Source organism: Acyrthosiphon pisum, chromosome X (genome assembly GCF_005508785.2).
Source record: "Acyrthosiphon pisum isolate AL4f chromosome X, pea_aphid_22Mar2018_4r6ur, whole genome shotgun sequence".
NCBI classification, from domain to species: domain Eukaryota; kingdom Metazoa; phylum Arthropoda; class Insecta; order Hemiptera; family Aphididae; genus Acyrthosiphon; species Acyrthosiphon pisum.
The window spans coordinates 108,342,100-108,367,615 of NC_042493.1; the positions used below are offsets into that span (position 1 = coordinate 108,342,100).

The following is a 25,516-nucleotide window of genomic DNA, read 5'->3' on the forward strand; positions in this document are numbered from 1 at the left end:
GATTATTTGGTAAGGGCTCTGGAATGTATAAAACGTAAATGTTCGACGTTAAAAATCGGTGAAGGTAACCTAACCTAACCATTATCAATGCATAAAATATATTCTATCTATTCCTTGGGATATATAATTGATATACGCTTGATGCGTTTGGGCGCTGCAAGCCGTTCTGCACCGTCGTCATCGGCTGACGCGCCTACATCCTCTGGTTTATCGATCTGTCCAAACTCTTCAAAAGTGTCGAATTCGATAGGCCGTGGCAATATGATTAGCGAGGGACAGGATCCATTTTCAGAGCAACAATCTCGGTAGGAGTTATTGCAAGACGCATCGGCTGCGGAAAAGTGACTAGAAGCACGAAGTTTAACGATCGTCGTATGGCCGCCACTCGCAATTATTTAATATTTTAATATTTTAATTTAATATGACGTTGTCATATTTAATTCAATGTGTATACAAAAATAAATTACAGTGACAGTTTATATATTTTTGTTTTTTACCATGTACCACAGACAAAAAGTGGCAAAGAATTTGATCTGAAAATTGTATAAGATAAATCACGTAACAACTTGTCAAACGTTTGAGGTCCACTTTTAGCTGTGCACGTGCAGGTATCAAAAATTGTGGGATGTGTGATACATGATAAAATAATGTTAAAATGCTTCTAAAACTGTTGATCGTAATTTTTGTCTGCGCATATTATACTTAGTATAAAAATAAAGTTCGAGAGTCGTCCCTTCAAAAAAAATTGGCTAAAATTCGAAAATGGATTATTACACCCGTCGTGTACCTTTAACATTCCCCGGATATTACACCAACCATCTCGCCTTTTACCACAGGTTCATTTTGGACTTCAATTGCATGCACTTCTTGTTGTATGGCACCCGTGTACACCGGGAACGACAGATAATGAAAAATATGTCACCCACGGTATCGTTTCTAAAATGAAAAAGACGCGTTTGGTAGTAGTGCTGTTCGACACGTCGTCCTCGAGGAAAGCTGCGACATCCAACCCTATGAATCCCCCACAGATCAATTGTCAACAGAATGACGAAACGGAATATATTATACTTTGTCCCACGTAACAACAATACACTATGATCTTTACTATTAGAGGTTTTTATTAATTGTTAACTTCAAATATACTGAATAGTATATTGTAGGCTGGAGATCAAATTCACGATTAATGAAATCAATAATAATACGTAACAAGTAGTAATGACTTGCGATGTTATATACAAGGGAATATACACAGAGTATAACACATTTTTTACCAAAAGTTTTTGAAAATATACAAGGACAATAAACTGTAAATAAACAAACTGAATAAAACTCATAACATCATATCGACACACATGCACTAAAAATACTAAAATATGAAAAAACAACTATCATAAAGAAGAAAAATATAATATATTTAAGTAATTTACCTATTACCAAAGGAATGGTCCATAACAGTTATTTATTGTTTTTGTTGAACAATTTAGGAAAACAAAAAACATATTATCTGCATATTTACAAGTTTAAGGAATATTTAGAGAATATTTTAAGGTTGTTTTAGAGCATATTAGTATCATATTTTAAGCTTTTCAGAATTTAAAAATCCGCTCTTTATTTATGAGCGTTTAAAATTCATATTTTTTCAACATTTGATATTTGCTTGATTTCTCATGTTACGATTTTCTTATTTTATCTTAATTAAAAAACGAATGACTGTAGATATTTGAAAATTTCACTGAATGTTAATATTTTCAATTTCTATACACCATAAAATTTTGAAAATATTTTGACTCTTTTTGACCTGTTCATGGACATTCTCAGTTTTCAATTTTTTAGTTTTTTTTCTATCAATAAGATTTTGTTTGTTGGGTAAAAAAGCGTTAAAATTTAATGCAAGGCGCCTGATATATTGTTACAATAACAGTTGAAAAATATTAAAAATACATAGGCACATTTTTTTTTTATAGGCGCGTTTGAAGGTCAAATTTTGACAATATTTATCATGTTTTAAAAATCTTATAAAATGTTTAACTTTTATATCTAAGGATTGAAAATTTCAAACAAGATTCCACCTACGTAGTTATTTCTGTTACCAAAAAATCTAAAAAATACATAAGCACAGTTTATTTTCATAGTCATTTTAAGTTCAAATTTGGACGAAATTACATATTATAAAACCTAGAATAACTATTTAAGATATTTTGTTGTGATCGTATAATATTATTTGTGGGTACTTGAAACTTCTAAAGTATACTATTATATATCTATGATAGGTAGTATCACGGTATGTTGTTAATGTATAACGCGTTACAAATACCTCGTGGATATTGCGATATGATTAATTTGGAATTTATTATATGTATTTATTATAGGTCAATTTTTTTTAATACCATATATATAAGTATATACTATGTCTTATACATAGACTGACACACCGTCTACGCTCAGAATCGTCTAACTTATACAATGATATTATAACATTGAATCCAAATTTAATATCATCCACTATACAGTGACCTAATTGTAACCTACTGTACAGCAGATTGACATCCACTTGCCAACCATTTTTTTTTTTGTTAAAGGAAAATAAAACTCTAATGAATCTTTTATTACATTTTTATAAAATTCTAACTGAAAATAATTTGCACATTATCGTGGTTTCTACGCCTTTTGTCAAAATTCGAATGCTTATAAAAAAAATTGTGATTATAGTTCTTTAATATTTTTCAAATGTCATTGAACAATATATTAAGAGCCAAGTATTAAATTTTCAATCTTTTTTACCCATTAAATACAATTTTATTGACATTAAAAATTAGTTTAATCACGTAAGGCACTCATAACAAGTAAACATATTTTTGAATATTTAATGGTGCACAGCAAAAGCTAATATAAATGTACAGTTTAATATTTACCTGTAACCTCGTTTTAAATTTTTAATCCTAGCTATAAAAGTTGAGCATTTTATTCATTTTTGCATACAAAAAAATTATTAACATATTAATATTATCGACATACAATTCCACAAATGCAATTAAATTTTTTATTTACATTCAACATAAAATATTATAAAATCTATACCTCTCTATCAATAACGAGTAAAATACAAAGTTCCCAGGAATACAGAATAATAAAATTCAAGAACATTGTATTACATTTTCACACCAAGTTTTTGAGATTGATAATAAATTTATTGATTTAACAATGATGTGTGGTTTTTATTTTTGTGTCTGTCATCACATTTGAGTTTCGTAAAAGTGCTTAGATTTTCTTCAACAGTACCTATATTTTTTGATAGGAAAGTGAACCTAGTTGAATATAGTTGATACTTTAGGGTGTAAAAAGTAAAAATATTTGAAAAAGTAATACAAGATTTCCCATAAGTTTTTCTACCTTTATCAAAAAAAAAGTTATCTACAAGCAAGTCAAATAAAATTTTAGTAACTTATATATTTTTTACACGTGCTTACGAAGTGTACCTACGGATATTAAATTTATGCGTATTGAAGAGATGTATCCAAGACAAGAGGCACGATTTAAATATTTTAAAACCAATTTAAAAAAATGATTTTTATTTTTATTTTTTAGTAATATATTTTATTCATCCATCTATTTTTAATTTACGTATTTTCTTCAATAATAAGTATGTCATTATTAAACTACACATAATAAGTGGATAATTACCATATAAAAAATAATAACATATTCTCAGGCTTACAAGTGATGATCTAGCAGAGTTCTTGCTGGTTAGGTTACATCTAAATTAATTAATTAGAGTTTAGTATCACGGTTTGTGTTGATGTATAACGCATTATAAGTAAATACCTAATGGATATTGTGATATGATTAATTTGGAATTTATTATAGGTCAATTTTTTTTTAATACCATAGATATAAGTATATAATATATTTTATACCTAGATTCAGTCTCCGCTCATAATCGTTTTTCTTATACAATGATATTATATCATTGAATTCTAATTTAATACCATCCATTATACAGTGACCCACTTGTAACCTATTATACAGCAGAGCGACAACTTTTTTTTTGTTAAATTATTTTTTAAAAAATAAGTGTCATCAAAAAAGCTAAAATGGTACGACACAGATAAGGTTCTTCCTTATGTGTTGTGGAATGTTGGTAACTCTATTATAAATACAGAGGGAGCATATAGTTGTCCATCGCAAAACAGTTTTTGGTATGTTGTGCATTTGTAAGACGGAGTAACCGCATGCGGGTGTAGCGTCCACACGCCACAGACCTATAAACTAATGTACAGCGCATTCCACTCCGCCCTGCCATCAATGCACGGGAATCATAAAAGAGAAAGAAAGAAGAAAGAAAGAACATAAAGTAGGAATCATAGACCTATAAACTAACACTTTATTTACTCCACGTCTCTTTTCTCTTTTACTCTATATAGTACCCCTGACCTCTCACTCTAACCGCTGTCCGTTAGTTTATAGGTGTATGATAGCGTCCTCTTAATCCACTACCTATTTAAAAATGTTAACATTAAAAATAACTTATTCTAGTTTTTCAAAATATGTATTTTATTAAAAATTTATTTCCATACATACATTGTACATAATGCTAAAAGCGACATCAAATACTGTTTAATATTTTCCCAATGTATAAAAAATATATAAATATGTATAAGGTAGATAGGTAGGTATTTAACATAGATATTAGTTTAAAATATTTACAATTACAAAGAAATGTCTGGAGCTAAATAGATGCTAATATAACCACCTTCTAAGTTTAAATCAATAATTATATAATAATAGAGGATATAATATTATACTTGGATTGGACAAAATATTAAAAAACTTTAATTGTACAATAGTATATGCCATAATATCTAACAAATAAAAAATCAAATATTATGATGAAATAAAAATATTAGATTGTATTTACAGTATTAAAGACTAATCCAGTTCTATAATTTTAGGATTGTTACCACCATTAGTTACAGAACTACCGGGAGGGTGGACTTGATTTTTCTGGACTATTTATCGAACTGTAGTTGTTGTAGCCATTATTGTTACTTACTATAAGATACATCAAATACAAAAAAATATATATTAACATACAAAAATATCATAAATTATTATTATAAAAAAAAATACTATAATAAGTTGTCAAGGGTCAAGGGTGTAAATAAACGAAGATAATTTTTATAATTAAGACATTATTAGCCATACCTCCTTAAACCATAAAAGAAAGATACACATTATATGGTGTCGACACAGATGCGGTGAATACCTTTTTGGTGGTACTTGGTCACTCATTTTTCTTATAGGAATCTATCGACTGGTTTTAAAATATTCAAATTTGTCGCCAAGAGATTTTTCCCTTTGGTTCAAAAAGGTTATGACCAGGTCACAAATATTTCTACATATGCTACCACCAAGACAACTTAAAATAGGATTAAAAAAGGACACTTGGAAATACGTTAGATCAAGATTTGAAAAAATAAATAATTGTGCCCGATGACATTTCACAATTAGGCAACAATTACCAATTTTCATTATTTGACTATGATGTTGAAGAAAGAATTATTGCATTTTCAAGTAGTTCTCAAAGAGATGCCGCATATACTTATAGACATTTATTTTTTCACGGAACTTTAGAAAGTTCTACCAAACAGTTCATAAAAATATACATAATAGTTGTAGATATTGGAAGCACACGAGTGAATCTAATGGCATTCCATTAATTTTTGTATTACTTTCAAATAAAACAAAAATAATTTACAGGTAGGTACTCGATTATAAAAGGGAATATTTGAATTTCAGTCCCTTTATTATTATAATTGGGATGTCAGTATTGTAAAACCAATTCATAGGTATAAAAAAATTAAGTTACCACAAGTGCCACCAAAAAGGTGTTGACCGCAACTTTACTGACCGCGTCAGTGCCAGAATCACATTATAGTATTATTCTTTATAAGTACAGTAGAATCTGGTTATAAAAAAATACTGAATAGACTAATAATGATTGATGTACTATTGATGTCCAATAAATATTTAAAATATTTATTTCTATAGGTATCAAATTAAATAATTTTTTGATAAATAATGAAAAAAAAAGAGAGAAGCCTCTAATAGTTGAAAATTAAATCTGCCCCACCCCCCCTCCCCACCTAGAAGTACAATCTAATTTTGAACTGAGTATAGTGGTCCTAATATATAGACAGTTATGTAATGCAGTTCTACAGAAACACTACATTGTAATCATACTAACTAATATGTTGTGTATATATTATTAGTACAATATAGGATTTCTACTGAATGTAATAATAACTAACTATAAAAAAAAAATAAAACAATATATTAATATAACAATTACTTCTTGTAATACTGATTGATTATTAAAATGCCTTTGTTGTTGAACCATATTTGAAATACGTTGAGTGTCTTGTCTTGAAATTTGTACACTATTTTGAAAAAAAGTTGACCTCATTCCCTGATAAGTTGTGGGTCTACAAATAAAGTAATTGATAATTTAATGACATTCATAAAAGATAACAATGTTTTGTTATGATATAATTATATTTAAATAAGACAATTGATCAATAATTATAACGAAAGTTGTCTTACTGTCTATTATTATGTACGAAGTTAGGAATATTGCTTGTGCTATTTACCTTAGGAGGCCAATTATTGTTCATAACCCAATGATTGACTAAATTATTGCTCAAATTCTGATTCAAATTAGTTGAATTTTGATGTAAGGTCTTTGCAACAACCTACAAATATTGTATTAGTTAAAACTTATTTTAATATGCCTTAAATTTAAACTAAAATACTTTAATGCAGGGGCATCATTTCAGTTTTTTATTGTTGGTGCAAAATGTTTGCAGGCCATTTAAAATCATTACCAGTCTACAACCATGGGACCCTTTTTAGGAGGCATGGGGGAAAATACCCCCTCTATTTTCTTCTTCGCCTACTCTGAGTCAACTACCATTGTCCTAGACCTCCAAAGTGCTTCTCTTAACCCCACTCCTTACCACTTCTTTATTCAATCCAGTTATTTTCATGTCATTCTCTATTCTACTTATGACTATCTTTTCTTTGATCTTCCTCTCTTTTCTTCAATACTTCAATATTAATTTCCATAGCCCTTCATATAATTCACTCTATAGAATATTTATGTAATTTATTCAAGATAATGTAAATTTATATATTAGTATGAAACTATCACCATTGTTACTTTTTTTGTCTAAACGTACTTTTACGTGTATTTATTTTGTGGTTAGCATGCAGTTGTATTCATACATTAGTACCTTAATAATAAAATACCCAACCTAACCTAAACTATAAAATTATTCTCCCTGCAAAAATTCAACTTTATAAAAAAAATATTAATTAATAATATAAAACAGTGATTCAAGGATAAAATAAAATAAAGAGAATAACAACTTCTTTTAATAAACAATTTTACTTAAAATTAAATTTTAAAAAACTCCCTAATAACAATTGAAGTAGGTACCTTCACACTAAATAATAGAACCTAATTAAAATATAATAAAAAAAAACACTTCCTCACAGTGACGCCGATGTCACTTTCATATGGTATTACATATGTCTCTATGTCTCGATGGTACCCACTTTAGATCATGATTCGTATAAATATTGAAAACTCTTCTAAGTGATTATAGTATAAAATGACCAAAGTTTTAATAATAGATTATTATTTTTTTTTTTTTTGTATTTGTAAACAAAAATCGACTGATTCATAAGAATATTTTGAATCACAAACAAACAATAAAAATTTCAACCCAAGAATGGTTTGCTTATTACTAAATCTCGGTAACATATAATGATAATATTATGATAAATAAAAAACAAAACTGTTTAATGCGGAATCAACACTTTAATACTCATTACCCTGTTAACATTTTTCAATTCTGTTTGTGGGACGTTCAACAAGACTAATGGATCATAAATTTCTTTAACTTAAAATTTTTTTAAATCGTGTATTTTGGGCATGGGCAATTAAACTTAATTTTTTAAAAATGGTAACCACTATTTTGAATATTATTTTTGGGTTGATTGATTTTTTTAAGTTATTTTGTACAATCAACTTGTATCCTAAACTCAAAACTGACGGAATTAGAGCTAGGTATAATTTTTAAAAATATTATTAAATTAAATATTTTTATTTAATTACAATTATACGTACCTATTGTTTCTTTTTTACGACTATGATACAAATTATTATAAAAACATGAACTTATGGAAAATGCCTATCATTAATTATTCGTTATTAAACTAATCATTGCATGGGCGAGTAATAATGATTGCAATAATGAGCAAGGACTGGCAACAAAGAGAAAGTGCTTGCAATGACGATCTGCAAGGACTTGCAACAGCCAGAGAGTACTTGCAACATCAAGCAATGACTTGCAACAGGATGGATTATGTACTTGATAAAGGGAGCAAGGAAATTCAACCAGGTGCAAGAACTGGCAATGGCAAGTAAAGGACTTGACACAACGATCAAGTGCTTGCAATGATGAGCAAGTACTGGAAATAAAGAATTTGCAACATCGAACAAGAACTTGCAACAACGAGCAATTATAAGTACTTGCTAGCTGTCCAAAGTTCGTGCACACTGCTGCAAGTATTGGCTCCCTGATGCAAGTCATTGATCTTTATTGCAAGCACTTGCTCGTTGTTTCAAGTCCTAATTCGCCATTGTAAGTTCCTGCACCAGGTTGAATGTCCTTGCTCCCTATTGCAAGTATATATAATGAATCCTGTTGCATGTCATTACTCGATGTTGCATGTACTTGCTGGATGTTAAAAGTCATTGCTAGTGGTCGCAAATTCTTGATAGCTTTTGTATGTTCTTGCAACCGTTTACAAGTCCTTGCAGCTTTTTGTTTCAAGTTCTTATTCACCAATGCAAGATTTTGCACCAGGTTGTATGCCCTTGCTCCCTGTGGCAAGAACATAATGCATCCTGCTGCAAGTCCTTGCTCGCCCATGAAATTATTGGTTTAATAACAAATGATTACTGATAGGTCTTTTCAAAAAGGTCATGTTTTTATAATAATTTTTATCATGGTAGTAAAAAGGAAACAATTCGTACAAATAGTACAATTAAAAAAAAATAATTTATATTTTTTAAAAATTATACCTACCTCACATTCCGTCAATTTTTGGTTTAGAATACAAGTTGACAAAATTACTTGAAAAAAATTGATCAACCCAAAAATAATATTCAAAATAGGGGTTACCATTAAAAAAAATGAAGTTGTATTGCGCGTGCGTAAAATACATTAGTTAAAAAAAATTTAACCCATAGGAATTTATGATCCAGTAGACTAGTTGAATGACCCACAAAAAGAATTGAAAAATAAAAATATTAACAAGCTAATGTTTGATAAAATGTTCCCTGTTTTCGTGAACACACTGTATACAATACAATATTGTACATACAAGTATGTATAGACTTTATCTTTATTTGAAAATAATTTAACTTACAGGAGGCGGTATAGGATTTGACTTTTTTGATTCTTTATTCCAATTGTACTTCTTATGATTCAAAGCATTTACTTCACTTTCTACCTCTGTGATTTCGTTTTTTTTATTTGTTGTGTCATCAACATCTATTAAAGTTATTTCATTGTAAGCATTTTTGTTATCACCACATGTTTCTCCATTTGACATAAAATCATCAGCATTTTTTGAAATGTAGTCAGCATCTTTTCCTAAATGAATACTATAAATTTTTTTTATCACAATATTATCATCACTGTTTATAGTTGTGAATTGGCCAGGAACTTTTTCTGTCATAACAGTTGTTTCTTCTTGTATCTTATTTGGTATTGTTTCTGGAGTAACACCACTTGGTGCTAAATAAAATGACTCCATGTAAATAGTTTTCTGACTCTTTTTTGGTGGCTTATCATTGTCTGATGTAAGCGATGATAATCTTTTCTGTTTAACTAATATAGGTTTGATGGGTTTCAATTCTTTATTATGATTGGTACAATCACTTTCTGAACTGTATTCATACTCTGTATTATTAAGGTCAGATCTTTCTGATTGCTCTGCATAATCTTGTTTATTTTCAAACTTTAGTGTCAACTACAAAACAAACAATATCATTAAAGCACACTTATTATAAACTACAGTGAATGTAATAAAGTATTTTTTAACTTAAAAAATGAATGTCAATTCAATTTACTAAACCGATGAATTAAGAACAAAAATTTAATGGACATTGAAAGAAAATATTTGTGGCATATCATAAGATTTGTATCACTATAATAAGCTATTAGCTAGTGATTTTTTAATTGAACACTGTATAATATATAACTGGATGGTATTTATGTAAAGGGGCAATAGCCAATTATTGTTAGTTTTCAGTAAACACAAAAACCTTAATATTATTATTTTTAAATATGTTTTTAGATTCTGAGCGGATGAAGGAGTTTGTGGTCTTACATTAGTGTTTTTTTTTTTTTTATCCTGTATACACAATTACTACCAGAAGGAGTGTTTTGATTTAAACATAATATAGTATCTTATCTTTTAGCCAATTGGATGAAGATGGTACCTACTTTAGAGAGGTCATTTTCGAATCTCTCAATAGTTATTTAATACCACACCGCCACGGGAAAAACCACCGACAAATCACCAAAAATGGGATTTTAATTTCTACCGCTTTGTTTAACACCATAAAAACAAATAAAAAATAATAATATTATAATATCGATTCAACTTGAAGGCTATAATAAATAATAGCAATATAAAATATCCAGACTGCAAACCGTCTTCGCCCAGAATCGTTTTTCTTATACATTTTGGACACTTAGTTCTTTGAAAAATAATCTCATGCAACCAAATTTAGTGAATATATAGGCCAACTTAACATAAAATACTCATTAAAAGATTACTTATTAAACTAAAATATTTTTATTCTATTTTTCTATTTTCAAAAACTTTTTTAATACTACTCCCAGACTTAATAACTTTACCGCGTTCAAATCTGACTGCAACTTCTTGTTACTTTCATCGAGTTTCCTTTTGAGTTCTTCATTTTCTTCTGCCGGATCTTTTATTGTATTTACATTTGCCAAACGTCCAAAATATTCTTTCAGTCTCCGAAGCTTTAATTGTTTTCCAAGCTGAAGAAACGCATCATGAGCTAAAATAAATACTAAACATTTTTTAAAAGATCTTGAGCATTTTTTAATTATAATAATTTTACTCACAAATGTTTTTCAAATCAGCTTCAGTCCATTTTATTTTTTTTTTGTCTCTTAAGCATTGTAATAATGTATGTATTTCAAAATAATCAGGAAATGTTTTGGTAAGATTATAATATCTCTCAATGGTTTTATTAACCAAATGGTCATTTGTTCCTTTGAAATGTAGCTTAGGTTCTTCTAAAAAGTCTGGTTCTTCTTGCAGCTTGCACATTCGTTTATATATTTCAACAATCCTTTTTTCATATCTATAATTTCGAAAAAAAATAAAAATACAGATAAAAACCAGTCAGCCTAAAGATATACATATTTTTATTTATCATGTATATTTTTTCTATATGAGTTAAGCCAAAATAAGACCTCTATGTTTGTGTGATAACATTTGAAACTATTATTATGCAATTTAATAATTCACTGAAATATTATAAATTTTTTATACATTTGTTATGATTTATAATTTTGTTGTTTAATTACTTTCAACGTCATTTTTTAAATTTATAAAGGAGTAATAAAAGACTTTGTCTTAATCATATCTATAAACTAATTATACACATGAGAAATCAATAAAACTAAGACCCTAGCTTTATTCAGAATTTGAAATCAGCAATAATAAATAATTTAAATAGATGTAATATTTCAAAAGATATTTAATTGAATCAAAAAACTTACTTATCCTTTAATATATATGCAGAGTCAGAATTAAATTCATTTTCATTATTTATGTCCATTTCTTTTTCTTCAAGATCTTTAATTTTTTTTCTGATAATCTAAAAATAAATAATAATAATTAAATTGAAATCTATTTTTCATAAAGTTTGATTAAATTACAATATAATAATTACCTTTAGTGCAGTTTTTAGTTTTTTGAGCTGTTTTAATGTTTTTTCATCCATTTGTTTATTCGTAACAGATGTTCTTCTATCTTGAACCTATAACAAATATTAAAATATATAGGAGCACTATATAAAATATTCAAAAATTAATTTTTTAAATCTTAAAAAATGTTCAATTCAAGGAGAAATGGTATGGGTTTGGTTAAAAATTTCAATGAATTCATTAGCATTACGTACAATTCTGTAACCGCAGCAGATATTTTTCGCAACACAGCATGACACAAATTGCCATTTTCTCTTATGCTGTTTATAATATAAAAGAAAAAACTAAACGTATTATTAGCCTGCCTCGGCATCACCCGGCCATTCTATGTATCCTAATATCTTCTTAAATAATATTTTTATTTTTTTTACATTGTATTATGACCAAATCATTTTACAATAATTTAATATTTAATTGAACATTGAAGATAAACTTTGAATTAAACTAATTTTAAATAAATACAAAGTTTATTCATAAATAATAAATCATTAAATAATTCATTAAATATTTTGAATTTAATGTAGATGAAAATATATAATGAAATAGGTACTGTTGTCTGTAACTATAACTAAATAATTTAGGAATGTTTTAAAAAACGTAAAAATTTTTTTAACAACGACAAAACCCATTATTAAACTAGTATGAAGGAATTTGAAAAATATAAATTATAAAACACTGAAATATTTTATACAACGTAATAAAATGTTATTTTTTAATTTTGAAAATTGTTATTAACAAGATTTAATTCTCCGAAGGGAAATTATTGAATAATTAAGTCAAAGTTTTGTAAGTAATTTCAAATTCGCATACATGTTTTACTGAATACTAAAATGTGTATTATACATTACATCATACAGTATTATACAAAAAGAATTATATACCTACTGTAGTGTACTACACACAGTAATAAACAAAGTTTTTATAAGCATATAGTACAAGGTATATAATAGTATAATACAAAAAAAACTATGTTTATACATCTCTAAATATATATCAAAAAAAATAAATTTGCAAAAGTTTATAAAAAAAAAAAATCACTCTTAAATCCACAATAATATGTGCCTTACTTCTTTGAATATTTTATCGCTTTCACTAATTTTATTGTTAATTGTTTCATTCTCCAATTCAGTAATCATACTTGCATTACCATTTGAAGTACTTGCAACACAATTTTCAGTCTAAAATATATACAAATATTATATTTTAGACAATATTATAAACTATGTATATATAATATACATTAGATAATTATGCCGGGTTTCATGTGAAAAATGTATTAATTTAATGGAGTAATAATGGGCTTTGATTTTTATGTTTAAGAGACCATTAGCTCAATATTGATTCATTAAATGTTTATCATAAAACCCAGCATTAGACATATTTTTTTTTTTTTTTCAAGTAAGTAGATGAACTGTTACTGACATGGCTATCAAGTATGGACTATAAAAAGTAAATGCTATTAATACAAAATGGTATACATAAATATAAAAATATATAAGGTACTGAAATTAAGAATAACATCAATTGATACTGACGCTAAGTGGTATATTATATATCTAAATCCTTTTTAAGGAATTAAGGGCAAACTCATGACAATGCCACCTCGACAAATGTTATTTAAACATATGAAGTGACAAATTTAAGATGAGTTTTGGTATTAGCCATTAAGTCAATCGGTTTGGTTCCAACAAACTGACATTTATTTTGAGGGCAATACACAAAAAAATTATTTTTGGCATATCTAATATTAATATTATGGTATATTAGCGATAGAATGTTGTGTATTTTAAAAAAAATTAAAGTTAACTTTAAATATACTTGTTTGACATTAAGAACGTTGAAGTTTTCATATAAATATAATGTTTTAGTATGGAATCTTGGCTCTCTTTTCATGGTTACACGTATTACCTAATGAGTTTTGAGTTGCTTGTAGTCGCATTACAACATTATCATAAGACCCTCCCCAACCTATTATACCATATACAATGATTGGTTCAACTAATGTCAAATAAATTAATCGTTGGTCCTTCTGTTTTAATGTCACATAATTATATTACCATATTATAATTTATTTGAAAATAAATTATAAAATTTTAAAAGACAAAAAGTTTAAAAATATGTTTCAACAAAACATAGGGTATAAGTAGTACATGCCTAAAATAATTTATAGTTACCTAACTAACGAAGCTAGTATTCCTATACCACTATATATTTTATTATATATTTATAATTAATAAAACAATATCTTAGTATAATATTAGATACTGACCTGTAAATTAATTGAGTCTTTTTCAGATAGTCGCAATAATTCATTATATACACTGGCAGCATACTGAAAAGTATCATTATTCTCTGGAGAAATGAACTTTATTCCTTTAAATATTAAATTGCATAGAAGTTTTGATTTTTTTTGCTTATAATTGCATTTATTGTACATTTTATTCATATCTTCAATATACGGTTGGGGAAACTGTTTACTGTTTTGACATAAATTTATCATCTAGAAAAAATGTTGAGAAAAACAATTCAGTGTTTAATTATAAATTTAAATTGTGTATTTTTTTAGTAACATACTTAATACATGCATCAGTAAATACATTCATTTTTTCTATTTTAACAAGCTAGGGTTGTAATTGGTTTGAATATAGTGTATACTCATATGTGAATATAAGTTAACAGAATCAGTAAAAGTGAATAAAACCTCTTAGTGGCTATTACTAATTATCAAAATTCAAGAAAATTTTGTTTTATAATTTATTTAGTATTTTTAGTCTATAATGCTCCAAAAGTTACCCAAACAATATTATTTAAATAATTTATCAGTATTAAAAATTACAGTATATAGTAACTTATTGAAATTAATTTATAACATTATTATATAATAATGTTTGTAAGATAGGTACGCAATTAACACATACAATAGTGACAAAATTGAACATACCAACATGATAATGAAACAAAAGACAATTCAACAACAGTAGATATTAGAAAAATATGTTTTCAATATTATATGTACCTATGTTTATAATTCACAACTTATAAGCACAGTAATGTTATCAATATTTATATTAAAAAATTATATCAAAATATTTACCAGTTTAAATAATTCCATGTTATAAAGAATCTGAAATAAAACAAAATTGTATGTTAAAAAAGAAATAGTATTTTGAAAACTTTTAATTTTTTTCTTCCTCCTTAATTTTTTAACTTAAATTTAAAAAATGTAACTTAAGAGAATGCCAAGATCATATTATAGTATGTTGTCTCAGTCTTACAAACGTACAACATAACACATTTGTGTTTAGCCAAATTCATTACTATGGTTGGCTATATTAAAGTGAATTACTGAGTAAGTCAAACTTAGGGCTGCTCTTACAATGTCCGGTTAAAGTTAACCGACACTTAACCGGCCGAATTCTGCAGCTAATAAGATTTGTTATCCGTTGGTTAGCGTTAACCGACACTTTACCTGACATTGTAAGAACGGCCCAAGTGGGGAGAATATAATATCTTTCCTGTTAAAATACAGGTATTTTTAATTTCGGTTCGGTTTTTCAGATAAAAATATTTTAACTATTGAGTGATTTTGGAAGGAACTAAGATTTGGTGTTTTCAATCGCGCTGTCTTTTATTATAGTATAGTAGTTCGATGATAGTTAAATTAGGGATATTGCGCAATTCTCATAATCTGATTATTAGTAACACACAAGAATTTGGCAATTACTTAATCAGGTGTTTCTCTTTAAGGTTAATGTATTTACAAATTATTTAAAAATCAACTTCAAATAACAGATGATCATATTTATATTAGTGTTATGTAGTCATGTAATGCAAATAACAAATCACTGTAACAAATTTTAATGTTCAGTGACAGAAATAAGTGTATTAGGTAGGTACTTTATATTTAAATTCACGCAATTTATTATAGCAATATAACTATCGTGTAATATATGGAATGATGTAATGTGTATTTTCCATGTTATTAAAATTAGATATGAATAGTAAGATATTATGAACCTAGGATATTTTAGAAAAATAAGAAATAAACTTAATTTATTTTCCAAATTCAAATGGTTTCGATATAACCAAAAATATTATTAAAGAATACAGATTCCAGGAATTAATGTTATTAGCAGAAAATAAAAAAAAGTTATGATTGAAAAAGAAAAATTATTGGAATTAACCTGTTGAGTAACCTAGTCTAAAATAATAAAAAATATTGTAATATTACATTTATAACTTATTATAAATGTTAAACCTCACAATAAACGGGCATAAAGAAATATTTTACATATTGTAAATATACAACATCAACAGTACCGTCTACTTATTAGTGGAGCTTGTATTTTTCATTTTTATGATTTAGGTATTACCTAAGTACAATATTTACTTCTATTCGTCCAAATACTTTGGTTGTCAGTTATGTCCACAATTTGGCTCATAACTGAAATGAATAGAACAATTTCTTTTTTGCATATTCTATTAAATTGCATATAACTGCACATTTACATTATTTTAATATTTATATAAAATAACTAATGTTAAATAGTTTTTATCTAAAGAATATCTGTTATAATTGTATTATTTGTTGTAATTGTATTATTGACAACTTGTTCAGTAATAAAAAGTAAAAGATCAAATTTTATCTTAACATGCTTGTGAAACAATGGTTTTTTTATGAGTTAATTTACTAATCGTTAGTCCGACGCATGTTTGCTTGAAATTGAGTTCCATATTTTTTATTATTATCTGCATAAGTCATATCAAGATTTGCATAGTAAACAAGAACAAAACAAATTTTAAATTAGTAGTCAGTCTCGAGTAGACTGCATGACAAATTAAAATTTGTTTCAGAATCATTTTATGTCAAAAAATATTAATCAGTATGTTGAACATGAAATCTAAACACTTGTCTAGAAAGTGACACCACTAATATATGGATAGAATTCAGAACATTTTGCATACAATAAAAACCTATAAATAGGTAACCAAAAAATAATGTACAACCAACTATTGATACAACATATTTGTACAAAATTTCAAATTCTACAGAGATTGCTGTTATACCATGCTGCACAATGAGTTATGATTTATAGCTATTATACATACGTCTGATTCATAGTCTTCCGATTCGGAAGAGATTTCAATTTCTGACATTGTAGTACAACCGAAAGCAACGTAATGTTCTTCAATGACTGACAAGCGAAGTCCGTTTCAAATTGAATAAAAAAAATTATTTTATTTTATATTATATATAAAACAAAATTATTGACAAGTCGGCCCGATTGAATTTTATATCATATTATATTAAAACTTCACACGATATGTACTACCGAATGACGTACAAAAATTTTGCAAATCTGTGTCTGAATGAAGTCGGCATAACATCATAATGATTATTGTAAGAAAATGTGCGTAACACTATTGTTCTGTGGTAGTGGTACCACTGAACTGAATACGCTAACGTCACTAACCTAAAATTCCGGATGCGATCACAACTCACACTATTGAATATAATATCTTATTCCATGGGCGTATTGTCGGAACACAGAACAATATCGGCCAGACCAAGCTGATATTATATCCTAGCTCAAAATTCAAAAGTCAAACAAACATATTTTCAGACTTCAGTATTTCAGTTTTCAACCATGACTCGCCCATAAAGCATTAAAACCCCGTCCGGACGTCCGATTCGTCCCGACTCCACACAAAAAAAAATTGTCGTAAGCAAGATGTGTTTTCGGAAATGTTTCTGATTTCCCCTCATGAGCGGTAACAATGTAACATAAATATTTGTCGACGACAATGACACTATGACAGAAACATATTATGTTCATAAAAATTGAAAAATGTTTCTTGGTCGGGATCGGGTTTTAGAAATACACAGTGAATAATTTTAAAGTTAATTAATTAATATATCTATATTGTACACAAAATATTAAGTGCATAATGTTCATCGTAGAAAGGAGAATTATAAAGTTATACGATTAAAACTTAATTTGTTGTTATTTTAAATTTACTTAAGAAATAAATTTGACGGGAAAAAAGTTAATAACAAAATAAGGTATATAGCTAATACGTCCATCCATAGAATAGGTAATATATTATTCGTGATTACTTCTTCGTGACTACTTAATCCACCTAATTCGCAAATCACTTAACTCTAAAAATGCTATTTGGGGATTATTAGTGATTAAAATATGAAAAAAAGCCGCAACGTTTAAAACCATTCTCGTTTCAACCCATATAGTACTTGATAGCGAACTCCCACCATAAATTGAAGCTTCAAGCTTCGGTTGGAAATTGTATGGTGTTTCATATGACAAATAAGATGATATTATGATTTATTTTGTCTCGTATTTTATGATTTCTAAACATGTAGTTAAAAAAAAAAATATATTTTATATAAGTCTTTTTACATTTAATATTTTATTTGAATATTAAAAAAAAAAATTATTCCTAATACGTTTTTTATAATAAATTAAATGTTTTGCCAGCTGAAAAAATGGCGGCCATCCACAGCCGAGCTTCTCTCGTAACAATGTAAATTGTATGGGAGTTCTTTATCTAGTGTAGTATAGGAGTCTGTGTTCAATCCGATAATTATTTATTCCATGAAACAGCTGTTAAAAAGTAAGTAAAACATAATGGAAAATGTCGTAACTCAACGTAACCAATGTCGTTTTTTTTTTTTAATAATTTGAAATTATAATACTTTATAATATACTTTATAATTATCAAATAGACAAACATAAAAATATTATAAATAGCTTAGAGAATTCGATACCATATACGGGAGTGCAATAATTTACTTTCTGTGGATTGCATCAATTTTTTATTGTGGGCCCCATATATTATACACCTACCTATGTTAAATATATTGTATAAATAGTTGCTTACATAATTTATTTATCTAAGTACTAGTTTATTAATATTATGCATTATAATGTATTTACTTGTGTGTTTATTGTACCTATGTGTTTAGCGTTCATTATTGATTATAATCAGTACCTATAATCATTATTATATAACCTTTCATATTTGTATATTACCACTATACTTATTATATGGAAATTATATATTAAATATGTATATAAATTATAAACATTATTATTAATATAATATATAATATAGTATGTATTAATTAGGTACCTACTTACTATTACCTATTTAGATATTATACATTTTATATTTACACACTATTATATTCGACCTATAAGTATTTCACTGAAAGTTTGCATGTAATTAGAAATCACTGCACACAATGAGAAATATCACAAAATAGCTTTTATTAGGTGTAATGTATATGCATATAAGGTACTATAATACCTAACACCTATATAGTACCTATATACAATATATTATATATTATATATTTTATAAATTTTTAATTTGATAAATATTGTCAAAATTCGATCTTAAAATGCTTATAAAAAAAAAATGTGCATATGTACTTTTAATATTTTGAGCTGGTATTTTAATAATATATCAATAGCCTTGTATTAAATTTTTAAACTTTTAGGCCCAACAGATAAAACTTTATTGATATTCATAGAAAAAAAAAAATAAAAAAAATTGAAATACGAAATTGTCCGTAAACAGCTCAAAACAAGTCAAAATATTTTGAAAATTTTATCAAGTATAATAATTGATGAAATGAACATTCAGTAAATTTTGATGTATTTACAGTTATTCGTTTTTGAATTACAACAAAATAGGAATATCGCTACATGAGAAATCGAGTGAATATCCTATGTTGTATTTGAATTTCAAACGCTCATAAAAATTTAATTTGACTTTCTTATAAACATTTTTTTTTTTGTTAAAGTTAGTTAATCTTATAAGGAATCTTGTATGACATTTTAAAATCTTAGATTCTTCGATTAACTCAAAATAATTTGCTAATTTCCGTAGTTTTTCCGTATTTTTCCCATATTTTGTGAAGTTTTAACTTTAAATGCACTAGAACAATGATTTTTTATTAAAAATAAATTTTAGGAATATAATTATATTACAAGAAAATATTTTACAACAATCGTTATTTACAAAATTAACAAAAGTGTATATATATGAACACATGGTTAGAAAATTTACAATTTAAATCTACAGACAGCCGTGAGTATCGCAACGGCGCCTGCAGAAGTTGAAAAATTACATTTTACAAGAATTACAAAATGTACAAAAGTTAGGTATATGAAAAATTAACGTGTGCGGTACACGTTGACAACAGGTTACAACCGTAAGCGTCGCGACGAGGCCAGCGGACGAGACGCGACCAGTTTTTGTTTCCGGATCCGGATCATCACGGGGAGCGGTGGGGGTGCTTACGAGAACTTGGTAATAAGAGACGTCATTGCGATGCAGAAGGCAACTGGAAACCACTGCATTAATTTTCCCAAACATCAAGCAATGAAGGACAACCATAACATTAGGAAACAAGACGATGGGATTCGGAACCCGGAGTCCGGCAGGTGGGGACAGAGCATGGCTTCCCAGGTCGTCAGCCAGCGAAACCCATGGCAAAACAAGAAAACAATAAACAACAAAAAACAACATATTGGAAATAAAATCATAAACAAAACAATCCCAACTAAAATAGGTACGTGTAACGTAAGAACGTTGTTAAGACCGGGAAGGTTTGAAGAACTTAATCAACAAATGAAACTAAACCAGCTTGATATTTTAGGAGTGTGTGAAACTAGATGGGGTGATAACGGAGATTTCTGGAGTGATGACTTTCGAATGATACATAGTGGAGACAATCAAGGAAAAAACGGAGTTGGAATACTATTAAATAAAGAATGGGGACTACAAGTAGAAAATACCTATCATGTGAATGATAGAATATTATTTATAAAATTGAAGACATCCACAGTAAACATGATAGTAATTCCAACCTCGAATAGTGAAGACGACGAAATTGAACGAATGTATGACTCTTTAGATGAACTGTTAGGAATTTCTAGAGATAGCGATAATGTAATTATTATGGGTGATTTTAACGCGGTAGTAGGGGAAGGACAAGACAATCAAATAATAGGAAAACATGGTTTAGGAACAAGAAACAACAGAGGTGAAAGATTAGTCAATTTTTGTAAACAGAGCAATTTTTTAATTACCAACACAATGTTTGAAGTGCCGAAAAGAAGACGTCATACATGGGTAGCACCAGGAGTTACTAATCGTTACCAAATTGACTATGTATTAGCAAGGAGTCGCTTCAAGAAACAATTAACAAATAATGACAAGTCACAGTTTTCCCGGTGCAGAAATAGACAGCGATCATAACCTAGCAGTGATGAAATACAAAATTACACACAAGAAAGTTACAAAGTGACCTAAACGTAACATATGGGATGTAGAAAAACTCAAAAATTAAGAAACGAAGCAAAATTTCCAAAACAAAGTTTATAACGGACTGATAGCTGCTGGTACCAACCCCTCATGGGATGAAATGATTAACAATATTCGACTATCTGCTGTAGAAACAATTTGATTTAGAAAACTGAATTCAAGGAAACCATGGATAACGAATGAGATAATGGACTTAATAAAATATCGCAATAAATTAAGAAAGACTGATGATGCGATGTATAGAATAATAAAGAACCGTATTACCCAAAAGTGCAGAGTCGAAAAGGAGAAATGGATGGATCTAACATGCGAAAATATTAAAATAAATATGACTGCAAATAGAATGGACAATGTATATGGATTGATTAAAAGATTGTCAAGATTATCGAAGCCAAGAAGCAAAATTGTTAAAGATAGGAATGGGCAACTGATTCTAGATGAAGGTGAAATAGCAACGAGATGGAAGGAGTACATAGAAGATCTGTATGAAGGATTGATAGGAGAAGACATGAATATTGAAAATATAATCGAGGCAAACAAAGATGACTTAGGGCCAATCATAACAAAATGCGAATTCACTAAAGCACTAAAAGAATTGAAACAAGGTAAAGCAGCAGGAATAGATAACATCCCAGCAGAATTATTAAAAAACGTTGGAAAATATACCGAACATAAACTATTTGAAATGATTGAGAAAATTTATAGAGATGGCAACATTCCGAAGGACTTTACCAAAAGTAAAATAGTACTAATCCCTAAAAAAGGAAATTCCACAGAATGAAAGAATTACAAAACAATAAACTTATTAACACACGCATCAAAGATACTTATCATTATAAAAAATAGGATACGAAAGAAAACCGAAGAAGAACTCGATGAAGATCAATTCGGGTTTAGACAAGGAATTGGTACAAGAGAAGCAATTTTAGAGTACTCGCGTAAAGAAGGCTAAATGTAAACAGAAATACATTTAAAAGTTATAAATTATAACTTTTATTGACCTATAAAAAGCCTTTGACACTGTCAACTGGGCATTATTGGCGAACTCTATGAAAAAAACACGAATAGATTGGAAAGATAGACGAATAATAATGTTACTATACAAAGAACAAGAGACCTTAATAGAGGTAGGAGAACATAGCACTACAGCAAAAATTAAAAGAGGTGTAAGACAAGGTTGTTCCTTATCTCCTTACTTATTCAATTTATTCGTAGAAGAAATCATAAACAAGTATAAGAGAAACTCTAATGGAATAAGCATAAATGGAGAAAAGATCCACTGCATGCAATTTGCAGATGATATTGCTTTAGTGTCTGAATCAGAAAAAGACATGCAAAAATCTTTAACCACACTCACAAAAATATTACAAGAATATCAAATGAAAATAAATGCAAATAAAACAAAAACAATGGTGGTGACTAAAGCAAAAGAAATTCCCGTAGTGAAGTTGGAAATAAATAATAACTTAATAGAACAAGTCCAACAATTTAAGTATCTAGGAAGTACGATTACAAGCGATGGTAAATGCTCAATGGAAATCAGACAAAGAATAGTTATGGCAAAGAAAGCATTTACGCAAAAATAGCAGCTACTTACAAACAAAAAACTTAATATTAATATGAGAAAACATTTTGCCAAATGTTATGTGTGGAGTGTATTATTATATGGCTGTGAAACATGGACCATAAATGAGCAAGACAAAAAGAAGTTGGAAGCCATGGAAATGTGGATATGGAGGAGACTGTTGAAAATCAGTTGGACAGAAAGGAAAAGTAACGTAGATGTACTAAACCAAGTAGGGGAAAAAAGAATTCTATTAAACACCATAAAAGAAAGAAGTGGAAAAATGTTCGGTCACCTACTTAGACATAATTTGTTTATGACAAATATATTTGAAGGGCGAATAAATGGTTACAAAGGAAGAGGCGGACCAAGGAAGGCATATATAGAAGAAATGATAAAACAAGCTGACTGTCGTCGATATATAGACATGAAACGACTGGCTTTTAATAGAGAAGAATGGCGAACTAGATTTGCAACGACAAGGTAAGGCCTTTAGTAGAGAAGAAGAAGATACAAATATAATATTTCATATTATTTTTATTCGTATTATAACTTATCTGGTTATCTACTTCAATGTGAAACATAAAATACATTGCAATAATTATTTTCAGTAGGTAATAAAAAGTTTACAACGTCAGGTTACTGCTTGGATGTATACATATACATATATTAAATATGATACCTAGTATACCTATTATGTATATAGGTGGGTTGGGTGATGAGTGATAGATGTTAATCGAGTAATAACTATGATGGTATCTAGTTAGACAGCGAATACCTTTATACTGCATGGTTGGTGGAATAGTAAGCTAAATTATATTCTATGAAAAATTCTAAGTTCAATGATTTATTATGAATGTATGTATGAATGTATATATTATGGCTAATGGTAATATATATAACCCGTCTCTGAGTCCCTTAATTGAGTGGACTATAATAATTTAGTGGTAACTTTGACTGTTAGTTACAGATAATATTACAGTGTGTACGTTTATCAGGGTATTGATACTGCAAGGTGGGTAAAAAAGTGGGCTATCTTATGAAAAATGTCTAGTTTGCTACATGTATGTAACGTGACGTAAGTAATTATTTATAATTTCTTCTAGCTATGTATACGATAATTAAATAGCAGTATACCAATTATTTATTATGTATGATGTTTATGTATATATACATATTATATCTATAAATGTATATTGTACAACTTTATGTGAGTATATACAATAGGTACTCATTTGTATGCATCAGTATAATATACCTAATATAAGGAGTGAATTCATATGGTATCAACTATGTTTGTATATATCTTACACTACATGGTTTGGTAAATAGTAGCCTATTCTATAAAACATTTAATGTTTAACATGAAATGTATATTGTATATACTATGCATCTATGTATTCTCTTATAATGAAAGTTAAGGTGCAAATGCTTATTATTTAACCAGTTTTAGATATATGGCCTCCATAGTTCAGTAGTTCAATTCTCTCTATAGGCATAGCATTTTTTTTTCTTTTTACTATATAATTTTTAAATAATGTTTATCCTAACCTAACATAATGTATGTATGTACGATACCCTAGAATGTGTATAGTATATATAAAAGTATTTTCATACAATAATCTAATTTTATACATATTATATCGATATTCTATATACCGGTAAATGAGAGGTTGTTATCCCCGAGTTTCTTAAGAGGTTGTGGATTGGAGTATATAATTAATTTATTATCTGTTTATAATTTAGTGATAACTATGAACATCTGTTGTAAATTATATATCCACGAGTGGATTTATTAGGTTATTGTTATTGTTATGCGAGGGTATAGTAGACTATCCTATGAAAAATTATATTTTCATCACACCCTTTGAACACACACAGAGACACACACATATATATATATATTTACAATGTAGATAGAAGTTCATATAGTATAGTTAATAGCTTTTTTTTAACACTTTTCTTAAGTTTGGTTTCACGTCCGTCTGTGATCAAATCTTGCGCGCTCGATTTGAGGCACTTTTTGAAGATTAAAAATTCTGAAAATTGGTATAGACTTTGGTCTTGGATGACAATACAATAATCCGTTGTCATTTTGGGACATGGACCAAAAAAAAAAAAAAAAAAGGATTGTTCCCACGACGTCGCCGTAATATCTCTCGCAGATATTGAACTTTCTCTCTTCCCCAAAAACAACCGCAACCTCTTACGAAGCAAGTATAGGCGTGTCCTATCCATTATTATAATATCTATGGTAACAACGGTAATTATTACCGAATAACATTATACCGGTATTCTGATATACCGAAAACACCGGATACCGATATTCTTTAAACACTACAGTTAGCAGTGAAAATAAGAGCAACAGACTGTTCGTAACTTCATGTTCTACCGATGTGGTTGATTTTTTTTTTTTTTTTTTTAATTAATATTAGGCATTCCTAGCTAGAGAAGCTATCTAAGCCTATTTATAATATAAACATACAATTTTTCTTGG

At 28.1% G+C, this 25,516-nt stretch overlaps 2 protein-coding genes across 2 annotated transcripts; both read left to right on the forward strand.

Annotated features, from left to right (window-relative positions):
• The first annotated feature begins 20,759 nt into the window (after positions 1 to 20,759).
• On the forward strand, positions 20,760 to 21,389 carry LOC103309927 (craniofacial development protein 2-like). The gene has a single exon (XM_008186657.1). The coding sequence runs from the start codon at positions 20,760 to 20,762 to the stop codon at positions 21,387 to 21,389; it is 630 nt and encodes a 209-aa protein (XP_008184879.1).
• A 394-nt stretch (positions 21,390 to 21,783) lies between these two features.
• On the forward strand, positions 21,784 to 22,407 carry LOC103309928. Its single transcript, XM_008186658.1, has 2 exons — positions 21,784 to 22,200; positions 22,279 to 22,407. The coding sequence occupies exons 1-2, from the start codon at positions 21,784 to 21,786 to the stop codon at positions 22,405 to 22,407; spliced, it is 546 nt and encodes a 181-aa protein (XP_008184880.1).
• Positions 22,408 to 25,516: the final 3,109 nt, after the last annotated feature.

What these genes read in the sequence shown, in the direction of transcription:
- LOC103309927 (XM_008186657.1), top strand. Translation starts at nt 20,760, where the DNA reads ATGAAACTAAACCAGCTTGATATTTTAGGAGTGTGTGAAACTAGATGG.
- LOC103309928 (XM_008186658.1), top strand. Translation starts at nt 21,784, where the DNA reads ATGACTGCAAATAGAATGGACAATGTATATGGATTGATTAAAAGATTG. An exon ending in ACTTTACCAAAAGTAAAATA is followed by an intron (nt 22,201 to 22,278) that starts GTACTAATCCCT and finishes CACGCATCAAAG; the next exon opens with ATACTTATCATTATAAAAAA.